We start from the raw sequence: 22,508 nt of genomic DNA on the forward strand, positions 1-22,508 counted from the left end.
TCTAAAATACCACTAGAAAGATGCATGTCTTCTTGCCTGTCACCTTTCCTGAATATAGTGTTTGAGGGATGGGTGTTTGTCCTTACCAGAGGAGCATTGCAAAGCATTTTATAGTTGTTCTGTCTACATACTAAATGCTTAATTTTCAGATGTTTTCTGTTTATGAAAACATTTGTGTGAGCAGACGTGTTGAGATGTCTTTTCTTTGTTAATAATTGAGGCCAGTACATAATTTCTCACTTACTTCAATATGCTTTTCACTATTCAATTAAAGTTGTTTTGAGTATTTTTTTTTAATTGAGCAAGATTTTGTTTTTGAAGTGGCCCCACACATTTAAATGGTTTTAATGCTACGGTTCATTCCAATGATATAATGGTATATGCCTAGTTAGAGCCCGTCAGAGCATTTTTGGGTGGATCCACCATATTTTATTTGCTAGTCGTGTTATGTTTGAAAATGAAAACACTGTTATTTTCTGTAAACTTAAGTGTGTAAATATGAAAGGAAATGTCACCAGTTGCTTTTTAGGGTCTCACAGTCAGCTGTTGTCAGAGACATGATTTCCAATAAAAGTGGGTAAAGTGGTATTTTTTTTTTTTCTTCTCTTGTGTGTACTGAAGTCAATAAGATACAGATTTGACCATAAGAAAAATTCTGAATCCTTTCTTCCAAAATGTTTGTTTTGAGGCTACATTGACAAAGTCAATGTTCTGGCTGTAGTATCTTGATATTCCCTGTGACACTGAGTGTAGCAGTTGAGTTCCTCCTCAGCTTTGACAATGTGGATCTGATGTCTCCAGAAAAATTATCAGGTAGTTAAGATAGTTTGTGGTATAATGGGAAAATCAGTATGGCTAGTTTTGCTTGGTGTGATTTACTAAATATTAATTGGAGTAACAAAGTGCTTTAACTCCAGTTTGAAGTGATCATTATTCTCTTGCACTGTACATTAGGCGTCGCTAATGAATTTTGTACATAACAGCGTTGGTCCAAGCGGAGGAACTGAGGAAGATTACCCCAATGAGTAATGATTTTTAATTGTGTGCTGTAATCAACAAAGCCAATGTTTAGACTGTCACGTCTACCAAACAGACTGTCTGTAAATAGAGAAGATTATTCCGGGAGAATAATTAAAAGGAATTTAGGAGATTTAGGAAGTTTTATCTTGCAGTATATGTTGATACATTTTTATTTTAATACTGTCCTCACGGCTAAGAGTAATACAGAAACATTGCCTTAAAAGTGCCATCCAAACTAGGAATCTTGTCTGTGACAAATCTCCTGACTGTTTGCTCCTGTAATGAGGGGATTTCTCCTAGACATATCTGAAAAGGGAAAAGAAAGTATGAGAACAGCTTTTGAATTTGCTGCCTCTTTGAGGAGGGGAGAGACTCTTAAATCTGATTCTTAAGGGCTCTGACAGTTTCTGTTAGTTCTAATAATAGCAATCAAACATGTTGCTCCTTCCCTGTTTACTTCTTCCCTCTGTGTTGGTGGTCATTGGTTCCATAAAAGAAAACCATACTTGGCTCTTTGACCACTTAAGGTCATTACTTTGTACAGGCCCAGTACGTTAGCTGCCTCCAATTTCAGCGCTGAATTATTACGTTGTACTGTGATTGACAGGCAGTAATCCCTGGCAGGGGAATAGGGTTGATACCTCTTCAGTTGATCCTGCAAGACCTCTTCAACTGGAAGATTTTGTGGTTGTTGTTGGAAGAACATGATGAGTTAAAGCAGAGAAAAGCAAGAAAGCATCCTTCTGGCTACAGCTGTTAATTCTAAGTTAATTCTATAGCTGAACAAAACTGTATTTACGTAGATCCATAAAAATTTTTTGTATTTTGCATTTCATTGTTGCTAACTCTTGGCAAACAGATTGTGTGTACTTGCTAAAGGGCCAGCCTTGCCCTCTGTGTAAACAATGTTTTATTTTTAAGGTAGCTCTGTTTAGATGTGGAATAAAGTAGGAGAAGTAAGGGGGGAACAATTCATGTGTCTAAACCGTAGCGTCATGATTTTAGTATTGTTTGTGGTATTCAAGATATCTTTATGGCAGAGTGGAGATATAACACAGGCGACATGGGCCCTGTTTGGACAGCAGTTGGAGGCCTGTAGAGATACCATAGAGCCTCTGAAATGACATCTGAATCCCACCTCAGCTCACCCAGCAAATTAAAAAAGGAATTCTATCCAAAGTGAATGAAACATAGCAGGGCCAGGAATCTGTCTAGAATTAAGATCAAACGCATCATCAACCCGCACAGGATAAATCCAACCATTTACTCTTAAAAATGTGCAGGAATAAATAGAATACAATAGCATTCATTGGTTGTACAATCTGGACAACTTGTGAATAAAAGCTGATGAGAAATACTAGTGGTTCCTTTTTGTACTAAAATAGTAATATGTGTTTATGTTGTACTTGTCCTTGATTGAATTACTAATTGTTCTCTTTCTGGTTTAGGTTATGGTCAGACTGGTCCAGTGGTTCAGAGGGGTGGATATGACTCCATTGCAGCTGCTGTTTCTGGTCTCATGCATATCACAGGGCATGAGGTATGGTGCTCAACTTAAATATTTAGTAGAATCTTTGTGCCATATACTAAAACTTGATGCTGCATGGAGCAAGTTAGCCTATGCTAGCACATCTGTTATGCATACCCTCCTGGGTCCAACAAGAGGTCTTATTTCTGGGAATCTAAGAAAATGATAGTGCTTATGTCCTTCAGGTATCTCACTCCAGGCTCACAAAGCCAATGCCTGAGAAACAGAAAATAGACCTCCAGTGAATAAATTGGCAATTTATGCTAACCTGTTAATGGCCACTTGTAGTCACTTCAAGGGCTGTAATAGACACATTGTTGACACCTGGATGATGGAACCATGAATATGTGTGGGAAGTCTCACCCATGCTTTGATATTGGTATTCCCTTTTTAAAAGAAGGAATTGTGAAGCCATCTAGATAACTCTGACAAACTGTCTTTTCAATCATCCTGCCTGAAAATAAGCAGAGAGATGCCATTAGTGGTTCTGGAAAAGCTTTATGTGCTGCTATTCCCACTGATATCCAAGATCTTTGGTAGTTGCAGTAGTGCAGGAAGCGTTACAGAGGTAGTTTAGTATCTGGATTCCAGGGATACATAGAATGTGTTTCTTCACCTCAGAAAAATGCTGGCCAAATAGGCATTTAATTAAGCTGTCTTGAATCACCTACAGATGCAGGGAATGTGGTCTCCAAATGTCACTTCTCAAGCGAGATAGTGTTACAAGTCTGTTCTATGCATCATAAACACTAGATGGTCTTCTGTGGTGGTGATCCTGATACTCTGGAAGCAGTAGTGCAAATCTTCCGAGTATGACACTTGCGTGCCCTAGATGGGGATGTTCATGATGAGCAAGGAGTTCATCAAGTTTCTGTACTTAGTGTCAGATATTTGTGTTTCAGTAGGTTGTTGAAAGCTAACCATGCATGATCTGGACATAAGTTTACTGTAGGATTGATACTCTGCCAATCGACTTGTTTTCTGCCGAGATCAATGGCAAACATCAGAACTCTGTGCTTGTGGCAATTATTGTTACCAGAGTCCTTCTTTCTATTAAAAAAAAAAAAAAAAAGTCAAGCATTGTTTGACTGAGGAAACTGAAACACCTTGTGCCTAGTGTCCTAAGACTGTCTGCCCATTGCTGCCATGTTAATGATACATACTCATAGGAAGTCCCGTCTTGGAACACGAGAAGACATGAAGTTGAGTGCAGTCCTTACAGGTACTACTCTTGAAATGTATAATGCACATATACACTAAGCAATGACTGGTCACAGAAACTGTAGCGTAATTTTTACATTCTGACCCTGGTGTCTGTAGAGTGAAGGTTTGTACTTCCAGTACAATGCCAGAAACTTCGTGCACACCTCAAAATATACCAAACAAAATTAAACTGTTCGAAAGGGGCAAATATTGTTAGTACCACATGAATAAAGGAAAGTATTTTTGAAAAATTGAAAAAACCCAGGACTCTTGTAAAGCTTTTCATTGGTATGTGAATGACAGAAAATACAAGTGTTATACTGAATAATTGCATGTAAATTGTATTATGAGAGTAATAGTCCTCAGTGGCCATTATGAAGATGGATTTTATTAAAAGATTGTGTTAAAATCTACACTACAAATCCAGATGTTTGCATCACCTCACCAGGACTTGAGGCAATGTGATCATAGGAATCATTTAATCATTGTTAGTAACAGTTCCATCTATTCGCTGGGGGCTTTTAACAATTCATTCAAACTTAGTCATTCGCTTGCATGATTAAACTAAACATGCTAAAACTTGCTTCTTATTTTTCTTTATTTGAAGTTGGTGGTACGTTATTTCATCAGTTTCTCAAAACCATTTTCTGATGTATAGAGTGACAGTTTTGTTTCAAAGACTTAAATGGTCAATGACTCCAAAGAAGCAAATGTGCCTTTTGTTGTAGTGAAAATTTACTCAAGTGGCTTTAAAATCATATTGTATGCTTGTTTGAAAGTTACTTTAAAATAACAATGTATTATTAATAGTAAAATCTTCTATGTTCTACATTTATGTTCATGTGATTGGGTTATGTTTAAAATTCCACAAAACTAGCTCTGAAAAAAGTAGAAAACCTTGTTTCAGTCAGCATTTAGAAAAGTGGCCACAGTAAAGAAGAAAAAAGACTCTTACTCGCTTTTTCATGCTGTTTTTCTTTATTAAACCCTGAATTATTGGTTGACCAGATAACGTGGAATTCATATACCAAAAGTAACATGATCATTTGAAGCATACCCTAGTTTACTAGAGTATGATTTTTTTTTTTAAGACTGGCATTTTCAATTTTATTTATGAACTGGGGGAAAAAAAAAGTTATAACAGACGATGTTGGTTTTGTATTGCATTTGTATTGCATTGCATTTGCATACAGAGGATCAGTATAATAACATCAGTATAACAGTGCTCTGTGGAAACTTCCCTTCAGCCACTGAATGTGCTTGCATGATGGTCTTAGAGGTATCAGCTGATGCAGTAGACAAATTATAATGAATTTGAGCAGCAGCAACAAAACATCTACATACATCACTGAGGTGCTTAAGTTTGAGGTATGTTGATACATATTTACAGCTTCTCACAAAGCATTATAATAATATGGTACTAAAATTATGTCCTGTATCTGACATTTTAAAAATGAATAGAACCAATAACTATATATTCCATTTTACCTTAGAGAAGTTTCACGTTGTGAATTTTAGTTTGTTCCAACCATCTGGCTACTGATTTAATGTCTCAGAAAGCAGTTTACTGTTGCAGATCACGTAACTTTACTGACTGGAGGCGTGGCCTCAGTACCCAATAAAGTCTTAATATAAGCCCTGAAATCAGTATATTACCAGCACAGGATTTTGAGCAAAAAAAACCTTCATTAAGTCTGTCACATATGTAACATTCATTTTCTTCAATACTTTATATTTCATGTAACACTATAATTTTTGAGTCAGTAAAGAGATCACAGTGGAAGAGATGGAAGTTTCTGACTAAAATGTGTTTTTTATCCAAGTTATCTTTTTATCAAGGAGATAAAGTTAGTGTAATACAAATGTGGAATGCACCAAAGATACACAGTAATACCACATTTGGCACACAGTATAAACCTCTTGAAAGGGAGACAAGATCATATGCTTTATACATCTGATTTTTAAGATCTGAGAGAAGATTCCTGCAGAAAGAAATTGTGAACAGCTTGCTTTTCTTTTTTTTGCTAGGAAATAGTCACTACTGAAATGACTTAATGCTGATTACTTTGAAATGCTTCTGAGCAAAGTTCTGAACCTTGAAATCAAGCTATAACTTCTGCAATATTGCAAAGTTACAGGCACAAACAACTAAACAACTGCATTTATGCTAATGTTGTTTTTGCTGATTGTACAAAACCAAACACATTCAGTGTACAGTAGAACGCTATCTTTAAACCATGTTTTCATGTGCAGAAACCTGCATGGAATTCAAGCTCTTACACATGTACTTGATTACCTCTGTATTAGAAATGTATGACACCTGTGAAATTTGAAATTCTAGTGTGTTTATGAAAATTTACAAGCAAGAGTGGGGAATCTGTTTTGTGTAAATTTGTACCACAAACCCATTTTGAATGAAAGTTGTTGCTTCAGGCCACATTCAGTTTTTCTTTACATAAATTAAAATATGCTAAAAGGACAAAGTTTACACTGATGACACTTTTATTGTCCTGGATGACATAATTTATAGTTATTTCCTGGTTAAACACCACATTCCAGTTTCATGTTTGATGAACAGAAAGCTTTTACTTAATATATTCAGATACATCAGTGCCAGATGAATATCCCTTTGATGAAAATTTCTATGACTCATTAAGGCAATAACTTGAAATTAATTAAATAAAACCCAATTTGGATACAAATCCCCTTCCATCTCCAAGTGGATTATTACACGCAATTTTCGATATTCAGGGTATCTTTATGGTGGTGCATTCTTTCTTGCTGAAGAAACATTTTTGTTTTACTGAACACGAGACAGCAAGACATGATTGGGATCTACAATACCAGAGGGGCCATTCTTCAGCTTAAAACCAAACGAACTGCAACAAAAGAGTGCACGTGGTATATAGCTCAGAGCTGTTGAAAAATATAGCCATTGCTGGTTCATATTAGCTTCAGCAGCTATTTCCCATCTGTAAAGACTACTGGACTTAGAATACTTTTATCAAGCATGTAATTTCAGAACAATTTCCATTTTTAATGGATCATTTTTTTATTATTGATGTAAACTTGGGAAGGGAAATTATGTCAAAGGGCAAAAAAAAGACTCAGGAAAGGAAGCTTCCAAAATGTGTTGTGGCTATCTCTGGGCCAGAATGTGTTGACAAATTGTAAGGAATTCAGCAAACAGCAAAAATTAGGAATAAAAGTGTAAACTAGTGGTAAGATTGAGCAATAGCAAAGCGCAGTGATGGAAGAAAAGGTCTGCTCTACTGGAGTGAATCTTCATCTTTTCAAATGAGCAAAGGGCATGTCCAAGTGCTGCCCCTAAGTAGGGTTCAACCCAGCCCTTGAGCCCACATGGCTTTGTTTGCTTAAAGCACTTTCTTCCTGACTAGGGCTACATTTTGTCCTTCTACCAGAACAGTAATATCACTTTTGGCTGGCAGGGGGTGGTGGTTGTTGTTACTTTTAAAATTATTTGTTTGAATAAAAGCCTACTGTATAGATCCTTACTTTGCTCAGGGAACTAGTATAACGTTAACTACACAGAACTACTGCTGTGCTGAAGGTCTGTCTAAAGGAAGGTATTTGTGTGTGTAGCTTTGTCCTTCATATAAGGCAGCTTCATATCCCTTGTTCTGCAGGATAGAGATGAAAACCTGAATGAATCCATTTCACAGTACTTACAGCTATGCGTCCTGTCACATAAAAGCTGATTTATGGCACAGGTGGACATTAGAAGCTGATGAAAGGGTGAAAAATGGCAGCTACTCATGGATCTTGGTAGAAAGACCAAGGAAGAGTAGAAATTTTGTGGACTGCTGCAGAATTATAGGTTGTGGAGTGTTAGGGTAGTTTGTAGGAGTGTTCTGTACAGGGAAATTGTCAAAGTATTTTTAGAAATAAAGGTGAACCTTTTACTGAGGCAAAGGAAGTGTTTGCTTTAAAACATTACGTAGTTTAGTACTTAATGAGGAAAGTGCTGGACTTAAGGCTTGAGAAGACAGATTCATATGTACCAATCTATTAAAATAGTCCTGATTTTTATATCTTCAAAGTGTAGTTTTCTCCATCGGGGTAAAATTAATGACACTTTGAAAACAGTGGGAAGTGTTTTCAAACTAAGAATGTTGCTGCACATCTGTTTGCAAAATCTCAAGTCTTTTTGATTTCTTCTCATCCCAGCATCTTGGCTGTAATGAAGAAAGAACAATTTAACAAACTGAGAACTTGCAGCAGATAATATGGGGGAAATGTTTTTTTTTTTTATTTATTTGTATTTCTCAGTGATAGCTCTGAGGAGCAAAAGCCTTCTCATGTGCTAATTAGTTTTCTCAGTAGGCCTACATGTATAAAAATAACTTCCTTTCCTGTTTTCCCCCCGAGCTGGATACAAGGAGAGAGTTGTAAATGGATGGAACCTTTGAGTTGTCCTTTCTATTGGGAAGTTGAAGTAGCTTAGTGTAGAATGTGGAGAAGGAAGAAATAACAGATTCTTCAAAAAAGAAGTACTTCCTAAAGCGGTGTTCCTCTTAAGGATGTGTAGTTTATACATCATCCTTAATATCTAGGCTATAGATAGTCACAGACTAATCCTTACAGCAGTTTGAATGACAGTAACTGAGGGTTTTTTTTTAAATTTGTTGTATTTGATACAGATTTTATAATTTTATTTAATCACTCTTATGATATGAATAAAATAGCAGCCTTTTCCATCTTACATAGAAGAAGTTGTACTACAGTCTTTTATCCCAGAATTGACCTATTAATGCAATTCATAATGCAATATATTATTTTTCTTAAAATGATTTTTAACTTATATATGACTTGATATCACTTATGTAAATCCTGTTGGAGTACAAAAGAAAAAAGCATAGTGAAGATAAGTTTTAAATTTTTTACGTGAAGTCAAGACACTTTTAAAAATAATTATCAGTAAACATAACTCTCTTGCAATCTTAAAGTATGACTCCACTTAGCAGTTTAGATATGACTAATTAAAGTAATTCTGTAAATTCAATTTCATTGAATTTATGCTAGATTAGTTTAAAGGCATTTATGGGAACTTTGACAAACAGTTATTATTTATCAATTATACTGATTTTAAGTTGGATTATTATAGGCTTACTTAGGTGCTGAAAGTCTGGAACAGTCCTTGAAACATTAGCTTTGCGCTGCTATTTGTGGACTGTACTTCAGGGCAAGCAATTGCTGTCAGAATCTGAGCATCTGACCTCAAACTTTTCAGAGTAGGAAATGGGAGAACGTCTCAGAATAAGCACTTTTAAGCTCCTATGGTAGCAGCCTACCTTGACTGAAATTAGAAGTTCATTTTGCCATTGATTGCAGAGGGGCCATATTTCGTGCCCATGATTAGGGAAGTTCTGAAACACATGATGTAAAATGAAGATTCTTCCCTTGATACCGGAAAAAGGGATGACATACTGAAAAAGGATATTTGAACCAACAACTTTCCAGTGATTATTGGTCAGAAGGTCAGGAATTCGCATGTATTTACATGTGTAATGTGTACATGTGTAAACAAAACAAAGTTGATTTTGTTTTCCCACTAGAAGCCTGGAGTGTGTATACTGGAAAATACAAAACTGAGATTTGGCTGGGGGAGGGCCAAAAGAGGGGGGAGGGGGGGAGAGAGAGAGAAAGAGAGAGAGAGAGAGAGAGAGAGAATGAGAAGAGCAAAGCAATATGGTTCTGCCTTTCAAAAAGACATGCACCCAGGTCAGCATACTGTGGAAAACCTTTAGACCTTTGGCTTCTAGGCATAATGAAATTCAGTTTTCACTGGATTCTCTTGTCTCTAACAGTATCTCTTTTCTTTTTGCATTGGTGAGTTGAAGCATTATGTTATTAGGGCAAAAAGTAGCAAAATAAATCATTCGCAATTTGCAGTGTGCAGCATCGCAAAGTTACAGTATTGTGTAGATACTGCAAGAATATCTGGTTTTCAGTGGTAGTTTTTATACTTCAGTTCACTCAAAGATACTCTTATTTCTTGCAGTTTGCAATGCAGAAACGTAAACACTTTTTCAGATGTCTTGTGCAGAATGTGCTATAACAACAAGTAATGTTTTGCCTCTGCTTGTTTTCTTGTGTGTGTGTGTGGTTTTGTTTGTTTGTTTATTTTGTTTGTCTTGTTTTGGGGTGTTTTCTTCTTTCTTTTTAGGATGGTGAGCCAGTTAGACCAGGAGTAGCCATGACAGATCTTGCTACTGGGTTGTATACATATGGAGCAATTATGGCTGGTTTACTTCAGAGGTATAAGACAGGGAAAGGACTGCACATTGACTGCAATCTCTTGTCATCTCAGGTAGGAGTTTTAAAAAAATTGTTTTTAGTTGTGTATGTGTTTGAACCTAAGAATACCATTTTGATATAAATTAATGCAAATTAGTACAACTAATGACAAAAATAATAATGACAATAGGCATTATGATAGTTTCCTTATTCTGCCACTCTGGTAGCGACCATTTTGTATGACATGGTTATAGTGACTACTGCATTATGTTTTGGTTTTCACTTTTTACAAAGGACCTCCATGTTCTTTGAAAACATGGGTTAATCAAGGTTTATAATATCCCTGAGATTGTAAGTAACAGTTGTAGTAGATAAACAAGCATGAACAGTGAAACCACTGTTGGAAGGGAGGCCTTGGCACTGGGTAATATTACTACCACAGTGACTGAATGACTTGTGCAAAATCACCCAGAGTAATCAAGTATCACCCAAGTGTCAAAGTAACGTAATGCAGGAGGTCTGCCTTTTGGCTCTGGGAATTAAAGAATAAAGTAAGCTTGAAGATGCAGCATTTTCTCTAGGCGTGTTAAAGAGAAATCTCATCAAAATTGTGAAGACAAAGATGTTTTGATCATGAAAGGTGTACCATATACCACGAATAACGAGAACTTTAAATTGTCTTTGAACATTTAAGCACCATTACTACAATGATTTATAATTCACAAACAGAAAGTGATGTTGGTATGAGCTGCATATGATGGGATGATACATTGTTTTGCTGATGTAGATACTGGCTGGTAGCAACTGGGTATATGGTGCATAGGAATTTTTGTGTGCATTTTAAAATGTACATCAAAATTGTATGAAGTACTAATCAAAGCTACTATAGTGCTCCATTATTTTTGTCTTTATTCAATTGTATTTTTCTTCACGTTATACCTGTCAGTACATTTGAGAGATGATAGAGTGCCCATTGTGCAAAAAGTTGGCCCTGGTGTGAGCAAGAGGTTGAACAAGATGACCTCCGAAGGTTCCTTCCCACTTATATCGTTGTATGATAATAATGATTGAGACTAATGATTGAGGTTGCTCTTGTTTTAATACCTACTGCTCTTGTTTAAATACCTACTGAAATCAGATCTGGAAAGGAGGGGAAGCCCTTGCTTGAATCAACAAAGAATTTTTCATTTGTTTCAGAAATGTTTGTAAGGACTGAACTCTTCATCATACTTATGTATATTTGTAAATGTTATGTCTGTATTTGAAAAATGTAATAAGCAGTTCAGAAAAATATTTTAAATGTGTGTTAAAATCTTATTAACTATTTTGTGTATATATGGAAGGGGTTTTTTTCGTTTACGGTATCATAGTGTTTTATATTATGGCAGCTTCTCCTTGATCTTTTTCATTTCTAATTTTATTAAAAGGACTTCTGGTAATTTCTATTAATTTCCAGAGTCATTCTGTTATGTTTTAATTCCTTGTTCCATTGTTTTTTGGCTTTTTTTAATGGAGCCTTTTTGATTATTACTTGATATTTTATCAAATGCTGAAAGTAAGAAGAGTTAAAGTTAGGTGTTGCTGTAACTCTCTTCTTTTATTTCACCTTACTTTGTCACCTCATTTGTCTTTAGAATCTTTTTCCTTGGTTATGATATGTTTGGCTATACACAAAAGTATTCTCATATTGCAGAATTTCCATCTGAAGTTCCACATCATCATCCTTTAGGCCGCACACTGGTGTACACAAGAAAGGGAATGAAGACTTGGATAGGTGTTAGTGAACAAAGCATGATATGTGGTGTTTTGATTTCTACGTGCTTAGCTGAAGAAGTACTAAATGGCGAAGGGACAGTTTAGTGATTTTTTTTTTTTAAACATTAACTCATTCCATGCTTGTTATAAAATTATAGTTATCTAAAAGTTATTAAGAAGTAATTCCATACATGCACACTATTATTGCAAAATAAGTGTTTTTATTTACTTCAGTGTTGGGTAAACTAAACTGTAATAAGTTGGTATTTTGGAATAGAGTATGGGTATAAGCTGTTATTCAGAAAACAGCTATTTTGTTTTAGGTAACCCTATTATTTCAGTCCAAATGAACTTCAGGGTGTTGGCCCAAGACTGTAATGAGAACATGTATTAAACTGGAAAAAATATTTATGGATGAGGTGCTGGGGTACCAAAAATAAACCCTTGTGATCAGTCCCATTAAAAAACATGTTAAAATGAAGAAAACTGTAACTGACAGCTGAGTCTCTCTGAGAACATCTAGTTTTCCTGGTTTGTTTTCTTTCTTTTTGCAAAACAGGTGGTTACTTGTGAGTCTTTAAGGGTGAGTGTACTAAGAAAGAGTAGCACAAATCTAAAAATTAATGTAAAAAAAAAAGAAATTGCTCTTGCAGTACTTCTGGTTGTAATGTTTTTTTTAAAGGAAAGTTAGACAATTACTGTGATACGATCAGGTTCTTGAAAGATCCATGCTTTCAAAGGGATTATGGTTTTACATACCAAGCTGAGATATCTAAAGCTAGCTCTTCCTCATGTGATGAATGTTTAAAAAGAATGGCCTTTTGAAGTCTCTCACGGATGCTGCCAAAACAATAAGGAACCTAAAGTTGTAGACTTTTAGTTTGTTAGGTTCTTGTTGCAGTTGATTAATGGTGGGATCTAGAGGTCAAACAGATGCATCATGATAACCTTTCCTTTAGCATGAGTTTCACTGGGGTGTAGTAATTTTTAATGAAACAAAAAAGAATCTTTTTTTCTGTGTGTAAAACAAAAGCGCTACTGAACCGTCTTCCTACTAATAGTGTTATGTCAGCAGGGACCTGTATGAAACTTTCGGCTTTTGTCAGTATTTCATGCACCGAGCTAATATAGCAGCATGCTTGCACCTTTTGTCCATCCCTTCATCTGAACTGAGAATTGTGAAGCTGCACTATACGTATGTCTTCATTGGGCAGCGTTGATGACTTTGACTATCAGAAAGGAAAAAAAAACCCCAGGGGTTAAAGCACTTAAATAATTGGAAACCCCTGAAAACAGCTTGGTTTATGTTAAAGCAAAAAAACTAGCATGTACATGTCCATCTATGTCTGTGCTACCACTTTTCTGCATGCTTTATAGACGTGCAAGAGGATTTTTAAAATTTTTTGCGGGGGGGGGGGAGGGCTGGGGGATGCTTTTAAAAGTAATTTCCTGCACAGATATGCTAATGAGAGGGCTGGAGGATGCTTTTGATAGTAATTTCCTGCACAGATATGCTAATGACAAAGAGCACTGAACTGAATTCAACTGCAAATGAAAATGATCTGAAGCTTTTTAAAGAAATATCCCACTGACTGGCAAGTTTGTTTAGTATTTAACTGGTCTGTGTAGAACCAAATGATAAGTGAAATCTTGTTCTCTAAAGAAATGTTATTTTTAGAATATCTTAAAAAGACATCTTTCTTTCAAATTCTGTATATCAAACATTTTTGCCCTATAGCTATATAGGGCAATACAGCTTATTACTACCAAAGAGGATTTCTTTCCCCACAACGAAATAGAATTCTAGGATTTTACTGAGAAGAGAGATTCGGTGACCACTAGGATGTGGTTTTGCAGTGAGCACTAACTTTCTATCTCTCTCATCTATAAACTTTTAACCCATGTCATACAATTCCTTTGAAATTTTTGACTTTTAGATGATTTACAGTTGTCAGCTCCAGACCTTTCAGCATCTAAATAGTGTCCTTTAGATGATGCTAGTAAATAAGAAGGAAGTGGGTTTTGGATTTGGTTCCAATTATGCAATTGTGCCTTTTCTTCTGTTGTGGCTTAAAAAAAATCTCTTGGAAGTTTTAATATCCTTCCTGTATTTAATTACAACCAGGCTGCAACAAATACTGTAATAAGTTGGTTTCTCTTGGATTGGAAATCTGCAAGAAGTATTTTATGTTTAACATTTCTGCAATTTTGGAGTGTATTTTTTTTTCCCAGATTCCACAGACAGGATAATGTGGTGGTTAATATTGTTTGTATTATATGATTGTTCATCAGACACTTCTCTGCTTCTGATGACTATGTTTTATTCTGTATTTGCCATAACAAACTCTTAATCTTCTCAAAATTTTGAAGTGACCCTAGAAAAACCTAGCAAATTGGTATAAATTATTTTCTATATTCCATCTTTGTGCTTTAGTTTGGCAGTTAGTTTACTGAGATAATGGTGAGGTTTAGAAACTATTGGTTTTTGTTTCTGCATCACTTTTTCCCAAGATGATTGTGTTTAAGGCTTATCTATTTAAGGTGCTTTTAGTGCTCTTGATTCAGGGCTTTCATGATGTGTCTTTTACAAATTATTGAGTATAGGTGAAACTGTTAACAATTACATACTGCCTGTAAGATATATATGGCATCACAGGATCCCTGAGCCATAAGTTTTGTGAGAAATATCAATCTTGGAACTCAAATACTGTTCAGGTGTCTTGACTGTATCTTGTTGCTTCTCTGCTTGCTAACTGAGAGTTGCGAGTTGACTGAATACAGAAAGAAAATCTGCTTTTTTAGAGGTCATTGCTGCTGGTGATTTCGAAGGCCAGCTAGGAGGACTGTTACACAGTTGTCTTGTTTTGGGTATGGTTTGAATAAGCGGTTCTTTTTTACATGCTTATGAAGCATCATGTTTGCAAAACATTGTATTCTTAATCTCCGTCATGATAAAAAATTTTGTATGCACTATATGGAGGCATAGTCTTTTTCACTGCATAGCTCTGATATGGAAAGGTAATAAAATCTGAATTAATGCGAACATTTCTTTAAATATATACTGTGCATTAAACACTTTTCTTGGCTACTATTCTTGATAATTTCCATTGAGGACATCAGTATAACTAAGAACAGAACTTATCCCTCGGGGTTTGAAGTAGCCAGAATTTTATTGAATAGACCAGAAGACCATACTAACATGACAGTAACTCAATTTAATATTGGCCTCTGTGGAATGTGTGTTGTGATTTCTAATGATTAGTTATGCAAAAAGTCGTTAGTAGATCATACTCCGACTGGATCTTGGGTTTATTTAGTGGCTTGCTTTGCTCTGTAAACAGAGTACATACCCAGGTTGCAAGGGAATTTTTTCTCTAGCTGCTATCTGACTAAATTCTGTGCCTTTTTGCCTTTGCTACTATTGTTCTTGTGCTAATGAAACTAAGCCTGACTGTTGCAGCTTCATTTTCCTGTGTTGAGCTACCTCTGTCATGAATTAGAGAAAGTCTAGGAAGGAGATAGAAAAAATACGCCCCTTCAATACAGAGAAAAAATAAAATGGCTATCTGGAGTGGGTATGGGAGAGAGTTTGAAGACAAAGGAAGACATTTCTTTTAATGAGTTTATTATTTAGATGACCTTTGAATAAGGGTGTAATTCTGGAAATGGAATCAAGATGTTTGTTGTCGTTCATTACCAGCAGATCATATTTCAGGATCATGCTAAGTATTAGGAGAGGGAGGATAACCTGGGTAGTTCAAAAGAAGTGGGAATGATTTAAGCAACTGGTAGCAGAATAAGCACTTTTAGTGTACCCCAAAAGCTCACCCCTCCCTTTAAACTCATGGAAGCCTTCAGAAGTCATTCTGTAAATTGGTCAAATTTGGATAGGGCCTTTCAACACCTTATGCGCTATTTATTTATGTAAATAGCAGGGAAGAGGGTTGTAACTTGATGGAAGAGGTTTCAATTTTATGTCATGGAAAATTTTAAGTTAGCAAAACAACTGATTTCTATGTGCTGTTGAACCTCTGGAAATCTAATAAACCTTAACAAGTATGTCATTTTTGGGTATGCTGATGGAACGCTAGCTAAGGTTTTAATACTGCTTGGTTTGATCGTCTCAGATTGCTCTGATTGAAATTTCTGTGTAGATTATAACTTATAAAAAAGGTGAAGTAAAGGATGATGCTGAAACAAATTAGGTCTAATGACTTCTTTTTGGTCTGATGGAGTTCTGCTGCCATGCCTGTGTTTCTCCATGTTTGTATTATTCAGCACTGTATCGTTTCTGGCTCATCAATTAAATTGCAAATTCTTTAGAGTAGTGACACGTGATCAGGCCAGAGGTCATGATTCGTTAGTTATGTATTATATTATAGAGAAAGCTATAAAAAAAAGTGTTAAGACTCTGGTTTATGACTTCGAAAACAGGTATCCATTAAGCTCTATCTAAAAGTGAGAGTTCAGTTATTTGTAAAAATGCTTTGCCTTCTTTGGAATGAATATTTGTAGTACCAGATTTCTCTGATAAAAAATTACATGGCATTATTTTCATTCAAGCTTACTCTGTAATGTAACATTTTGTTTTTTTGTGGAACTATTTAAATATTTTTGTACATCGATTAAGGGAAAACTTCCTTCTCCAGAGAATAATTTACAAATTTGTTGTCACTATTCAAAATGCATTATCAGGCAGAAGTGCTGTATTTTGACTCCAGACTCATTGATAATACTAACCAATTTATTTCTCAAATCAAATAGAACTTTGGACCACGTTTCTCTGACTTGTATGCTGTTTAACAGCTCAGTAGACGAACCGCATCTGCATTGCGGATAGCATTAAAGTGCTCAAAAAAGCATTGCGGATGACCGAATGGGGGGTGTTCATTAACGCTGCAGAGGCACAGAAATGCCATCTTGTGCATTGTAAAACATCCCATTTCAAACATTTCATTCAATTGCATGGGTTTGTTTCTTGTGTCATCCCTGTAGTGCAGTAGCACATAAGCGCTTCATGGGCAGTGTCCAGAGATCTTTCAGTGTTACAACTAATGCCAGCGGTGTTCTGTTGAGGTAAGACTGTCCTGACCAGAGGAGATTTGGCTGTGATAATAGGGGTGGAATATTTGCATGTTTCTCACCCAACCAAATAGACATGGCTTGTTTCTGTACGTGCCTCCCCATGTATCAAATGAAAAATCTAAAAACCTACCTGCTTGAACTGCTGCAGCACAAGCTGTTGAAATTACGATTACTTTTGTGGAGGGATAATTCTCCACCGATAAGATGAAAATGACATTGTCAGGAGCAGACAAACATACTTAAGATACTTTTTTCTGTGCAAGTATTAATGCTGATAAATGTGGAGACAAAAAGATGAGTGCTGCAAATGGCTAGGTGTATGCATATTTTCATTGTAAATGGCACTGTTTCTAATCATAAGATCAAAAGTGAAAAGTGCCTTAATACAGCTGCTTTTGGATGTTGGCAGCTTTCCATGGAAAATCATCCTTATTACTGATTAAATAAAACAATAGAATCCTTCACAAGGTGTATGTAGCATCCAAATTGGAGCCTCTGGATACTACCCTATTACAAATAATCAGAAAAATTGCTATAGTTATTCTGATGCCTGTCCTCACAGGTAATTAATTTTTATATGAGCAAAATCTGTTTGTCTGGATTTTATTTGTATGTTTTGCGCTTTTCATTCTCAGCTGTCAAATATAGCTACCGTTTTTAAACTCAAATTATTCTGTTTTGCAAGTATGTTTGTAGTTCTTTGCATGAATAGAAGCCACTCCTGTGCTATTTTCTAAACAATCAATGAAATCATTACATAGCATTAAAAAACAGATAAGTTGTAATTCATATTAAATGCATAGTGGAAAAGGCCATAATTAAGGAATAATATAAGAAAATGTGTTATAGTATTAAAAAAACTAAAATGTAGGAGGAGAAACTTTTTGTAAGTTGAATTTTGCCTGGATTTGGTAAAGCTGTGTGAAAATACAGAGCATAATGCATTTAATATTTCAGTGGATATATACTCTTTCTTCAGAGAAGATGGAGACTTGAGGAAGTGACTGTAGAAGTGTCATTTATAGTTAAGGTTGTATGATATGTCTGTTATCAGAGTCTGATTTTAGTTTTTATAACTTTGGCAAAGTTTTAACTGTTTTGGCTGAATTTTCAATGTCATGGAATTGCCAAAAAGTGATTTGTTTTCACAGTTACTATTAAAATGATTCATCTGTTTCCAGGAACAAGTTATGGGAAAAAACATTGATGGGCATTTTTTTTTTCCTCCCCCCCTGGTGCCTTCGTTCTTTGGAGTGGAAATTTGAAATCTGGCAGATGAATCACCCTTGTTTCAGGGAACTGTGTTTTGAAAGGAACTCAGGGTGACAGAAGGTGCAATGTGTACAACATATGATCTGCATAAAGGCTGGTAGGGACTCTCTAGGAGATTTGGTGGAGTGTTTGGGCTGTGTATTCCTGAAAAAGTTAAAAGTAAACATTCAATAAGTACCTACTAATTAAATGAGTCAGAAGTTTGATAGAAAAATAGTGTCAGACCATATGATTAAGGTTTGTATATAAGTGCACCAAGATCTTGCACAGTTTACCCACTAATTTTGGAGTTCTTGGGTTTTTTAACCTTAATATTCTTTTTAATAGATTTTTTTTTTAAATGACGCATTCCTTAGAGCTGTTCCTGTGTCATTATGAAGCTGAAACAGGAATTTTTAAGTGGTTGAAATAGTATGTTTTTTAACACTTTCGGAAAAAGTTTATTAGTATTTTATTTTAATCGAGAAAATGTAATTTATTCTTCATTTTAAAATGTTGCTTTCTTCAGCTGGAGCTCATGTAAAAGAATTTTTTTTTTTTTTCCTCTTTCATGCCAGTGCTGTCTAATAGTTTCTATGGTCAGGAGTCCATTTAATGTTTACTTTCTCTTGAAACTGTGTGCTGAATAATACATATTTTTGAAATTTCACGTCTTACATCTGTGAGTTGCATCAGTCTTTGCTATTGTTAATACTAATTGAATCTTAATCAGGAGATGATCTCCATGCTGTGGGAAGCACAGAAGCGTTCATTCTGGTCTTTTATAAGCTCTAAATAGCTCATTAAAAAAAAAAAATCATTTGTAGATCAGTTCTTTTTGTTGTTGTTGCATTTCACTGAACTCAGCAGTTCTCTGCTATGCAAATGTCTTGTGTTTTTGAAGATGCCTCCGTTTCTCTGTATTTGTGTAGTCTAAACTTCGCTTTTTAAAAAAAAAAAAGTTGTTTTTAGACATCATTTTCACACTAAAAAAGTGTTTACACAATTGTGTGCTTTAAAGTCTGTTTTGCTCTCTTTAGCTTTCTTTCCCTCTGAGAATCTGTATTCAAGATAGGGTTTTCAAATACATTACCTTTGTTTTTCTCATTGCATGTATTTTTTATTGTTTCTAGTTCATTAAGCACCCCCTAGCACATAATTTCTGTGACTGTGTGATTTGTTGTGTGCTATTTGATCAAGCGGCTAACTTGAGTCAGCAAGTCCCACATGCTGCATGTGATTACTGGCATAGAGTTGGATACCTGCTTAAGTGTCTGGTTGGAAGGCCCTAAAACAGGACCTAATATGAGACCTGTTCCAAAATTGTAGTTATTTGTCATTAAGGATTTGATTTTTATCTTTACAAGATTGTATTTGTGGCTGGGATTATAGCATTTGCTGATGCTTCAATGCCAGGAGTTTTCTTTTGTGAAGGGTGAATTCATGATCACTTCCTGGAGGTTCACATTAAAAGAAGTCAGCGTCACTGGGAAGAAAACACTTTTTACCCAGAGCACGGTGTTCATAACGTGACCACAGGCATTTTCTAAAGGGGATGTAGACTCTTTAACAGTAAGCCTTGGCCTACGTGATAGTAGTCTTGCTTCTTTAGTTAGCTTTTGCAGACCTCTTCAAAGTCATTCGTGGAATTTGCTGGTCTGCAAAGCACTGGTTGAAAGCAGCTACAGTACTACTGGCCCTTGAAGGGAAGGGAAAAAACTATGTGGAGAGGGATTACGGGACAACAGTTGTGAATTGAGAAGGTCAGACCTGCTGCCTTGCACAGATGTAGGGACAGGACACCACTGAGGAATTTGTAAAATTTTGCTCCTTTGTGGGCAGTGGCTTTGCTGCATACTTGCAGGTGGTGATGTCTGCCTGGCCTATGGGTGTGTGGAACTCTTGAGCTGATTTTTAGCTCCTGCAGAGCTCTCAACTCCAAGTTGGATGGGAGGCCCTTACGTGCCTAGACGTAAGGGTATGTTCATTGATAGCTCCTGGGAAGGCTGTGGCTTCCTGCTGGCCCCCTGTGGAATGGGCTGCCTTGAATTGTGGCAGCTTTCTTGCCTCTGTGCAAGGCTGTGGTTCCTGCTGCCCAGTTCATTCTTGCAGGAGTTTGAAACACAGTTGCCTGCCTAAAAACTGGTAGAACAGCACCGTTCATTGTGGCGCAGTGCCACGTCCTGAACCAGTTGGGTCAATGCTTAGGATGTAACATAAAACATGCGTGCACTGTCTATGGCAGCAGTGAGGTGATTGCAGACTAGTAAGAACCTATTCCTACTCTCATTAACCCTTGTGGCTAAATGTAATTAGACTTCAACTGGCAGAGTGGGGTTTTCTTCTAAATGGAGTGGGGTTTTCTTGGTAGAGATAGAGGTTTTTTGTTTTGATTTTTTTTTTTAAATGAAAAAAACGCTCAAGAAGCAAGAGCTGAGGGTCACCCCATGCACATGTCCATGGAAGCAGCTTCAATACAAATATACAAATGGGAAGGGGGATGGGGGGTAACTGCAAAAGCAAAATTAAAAAAACTTGAATGTTGATTTATTAATGTCAAACTATTTATTGCAACATGGAAAGGGGAAAACATGTAAAAAAGTAAAATCAGTCATTAGGTAAATACCAGCACAGGATCAGTGATTTTGAGAGCTTTGTTAGTGTACACCAAATGAGGATTGTGGTCTTATGTTCAAATATTTCTTATGTAAATATCTTTTTTCCATGTCACCAGAAGTATGGAAAGGTGTAAGTGGAAGATTATTGGCCTTTGCACAACAGAATGCAATGAAATTTACCAGGATGATTTTTTCTACATAGTTATAAATTAATATTTGGGTTACTAGGTCAGTAGTATAGTGTAAAATAAGTTATCTGTGCTGCTGTAAAATGCCTGTGTCTCAAAGCTCCTAAAAGACAGTCTGCATGCCTACTTTAAGAAAAAGTAAACAAAGAATGAGGGAAAAAAAAAATTAACTTGGCTAAGAGTCAGAGCCTTGTTAAGGCTCTGACTTGTGGCAGGGAAGTGGACACAAAATTGGAGGGAGAAGAAAGTAAAGAATATAATTAAAATGTTATTTTCTCCTCTGTCCAGTTACCTGTCTTCTTTTGTTATTCATATACACTTGTTGAACTTGCATGTAAATGATTGATTGACTCAGTGAACTCATTGTAATAAATTATGTTTGATGTGTTATCTTGAAAAAAATCTTTTGAAATTCTGTCTCTTCTCTTTGTCTGCTCACCTTGTGGCTTTTAATATCTTGTTTCCCATCTGTCTGATTCCATCATAAGCTGAGCATAACTTTTCAGACCTTAATGCAGCTCTCTTTTTGTTCTGGTTTAAGTAAGTATGTAACGCAAATACGTGATTTGGCCGTCAACAGTAATATCAGAAAGGAATGCTGAAGTGTGTGTTCCCTTTATTGATGTGAAATAAAGAAATGCTTATCTGTAGATATTTGATAATACATATTTACAGTGCATAGATCTGTCTCTGCAAGTAAATGAATACAGAGATGTCTGTATCATTGTATTACATCTGCTTTAATGTTACAAGTCCAAAGGTTACTTTTGAAGGATTAGTTCTTAATTAAAGAGAAAAGAAATGGGTCTATTAGGTTTCAGGAAAGCAGTTTTAAATATAGGTTTAAAAATACTTAACTGAATATGTAATACAGATGTACCCAAACTTCGAGAGCTTGATTGTACTATAGATATTCCTACTGCAAGAAGTGTCTCTAGCAGTGAGGTCCTAACCGAGTCTTGAATTACAGGGGAATTTGGAGAAATAGACTTACTTTGTTAAAAACATTTTTCTAGGGGGATATGTCTGCAGAAATGTTCAGGTGGGATATCTTTTTTTACGCTGATAGTTCAGCAGTTTGCTTAACAGCCATAAGGTATAGGTAGCCAAATTCTTTGTGTTCTTTATTAAGGACATAAAATGTATATGCTGAAAGATTTTTTTTTGGATAGTGCCTTTTTAGTGAGAGTAAATCTTTGGAGAGACCAGAAGGAATGAACAGAGCCAGGAAGAGAGGAAGGGGAAAAGCACAGAAGTCCTGGGACTGTCTATAACAGTTTCATGGGACATGAAATAGAAATAGAATTGTCTTTCAAGTCTGCTGAATTAATCAGGGAGTTATTATGAAAGGGGCAAAAGGCCACAGGGTTCACTCAACTAAGTGTGTTTATACATAAAACACAAAGTACTGAAATATTTACTTTGATGTGGTCAATATAAGTTTATTTGGAGGAGGAGGAGGATGATACTACTACTACCACTACTAATTCTTTTTGGCTGGCTGATTTGGCTATGAACAAGGTACCCAACTCAGAGAAGGAAGTCAAAGGGAACCAAAAGCCTTTTTCCTTCATGATTTATTGAAAAAACAATAATAAGTTT

The 22,508-nt window shown here is 35.9% G+C and overlaps 1 protein-coding gene across 1 annotated transcript in view; it reads left to right on the forward strand.

Moving 5' to 3' along the window:
• Positions 1–22,508, forward strand: part of SUGCT (succinyl-CoA:glutarate-CoA transferase) — a 326,679-nt gene that overhangs the window by 31,784 nt on the left and 272,387 nt on the right. Inside the window, exons 6-7 of the mRNA XM_009321484.1 lie at positions 2,469–2,560; positions 9,939–10,082. Coding sequence (XP_009319759.1) covers positions 2,469–2,560; positions 9,939–10,082 — 236 coding nt within the window. The remainder of the gene's footprint in view (positions 1–2,468; positions 2,561–9,938; positions 10,083–22,508) is intronic.

This window comes from Pygoscelis adeliae, unplaced genomic scaffold (assembly GCF_000699105.1).
Source record: "Pygoscelis adeliae isolate BGI_AS28 unplaced genomic scaffold, ASM69910v1 Scaffold40, whole genome shotgun sequence".
Lineage (NCBI taxonomy): Eukaryota > Metazoa > Chordata > Aves > Sphenisciformes > Spheniscidae > Pygoscelis > Pygoscelis adeliae.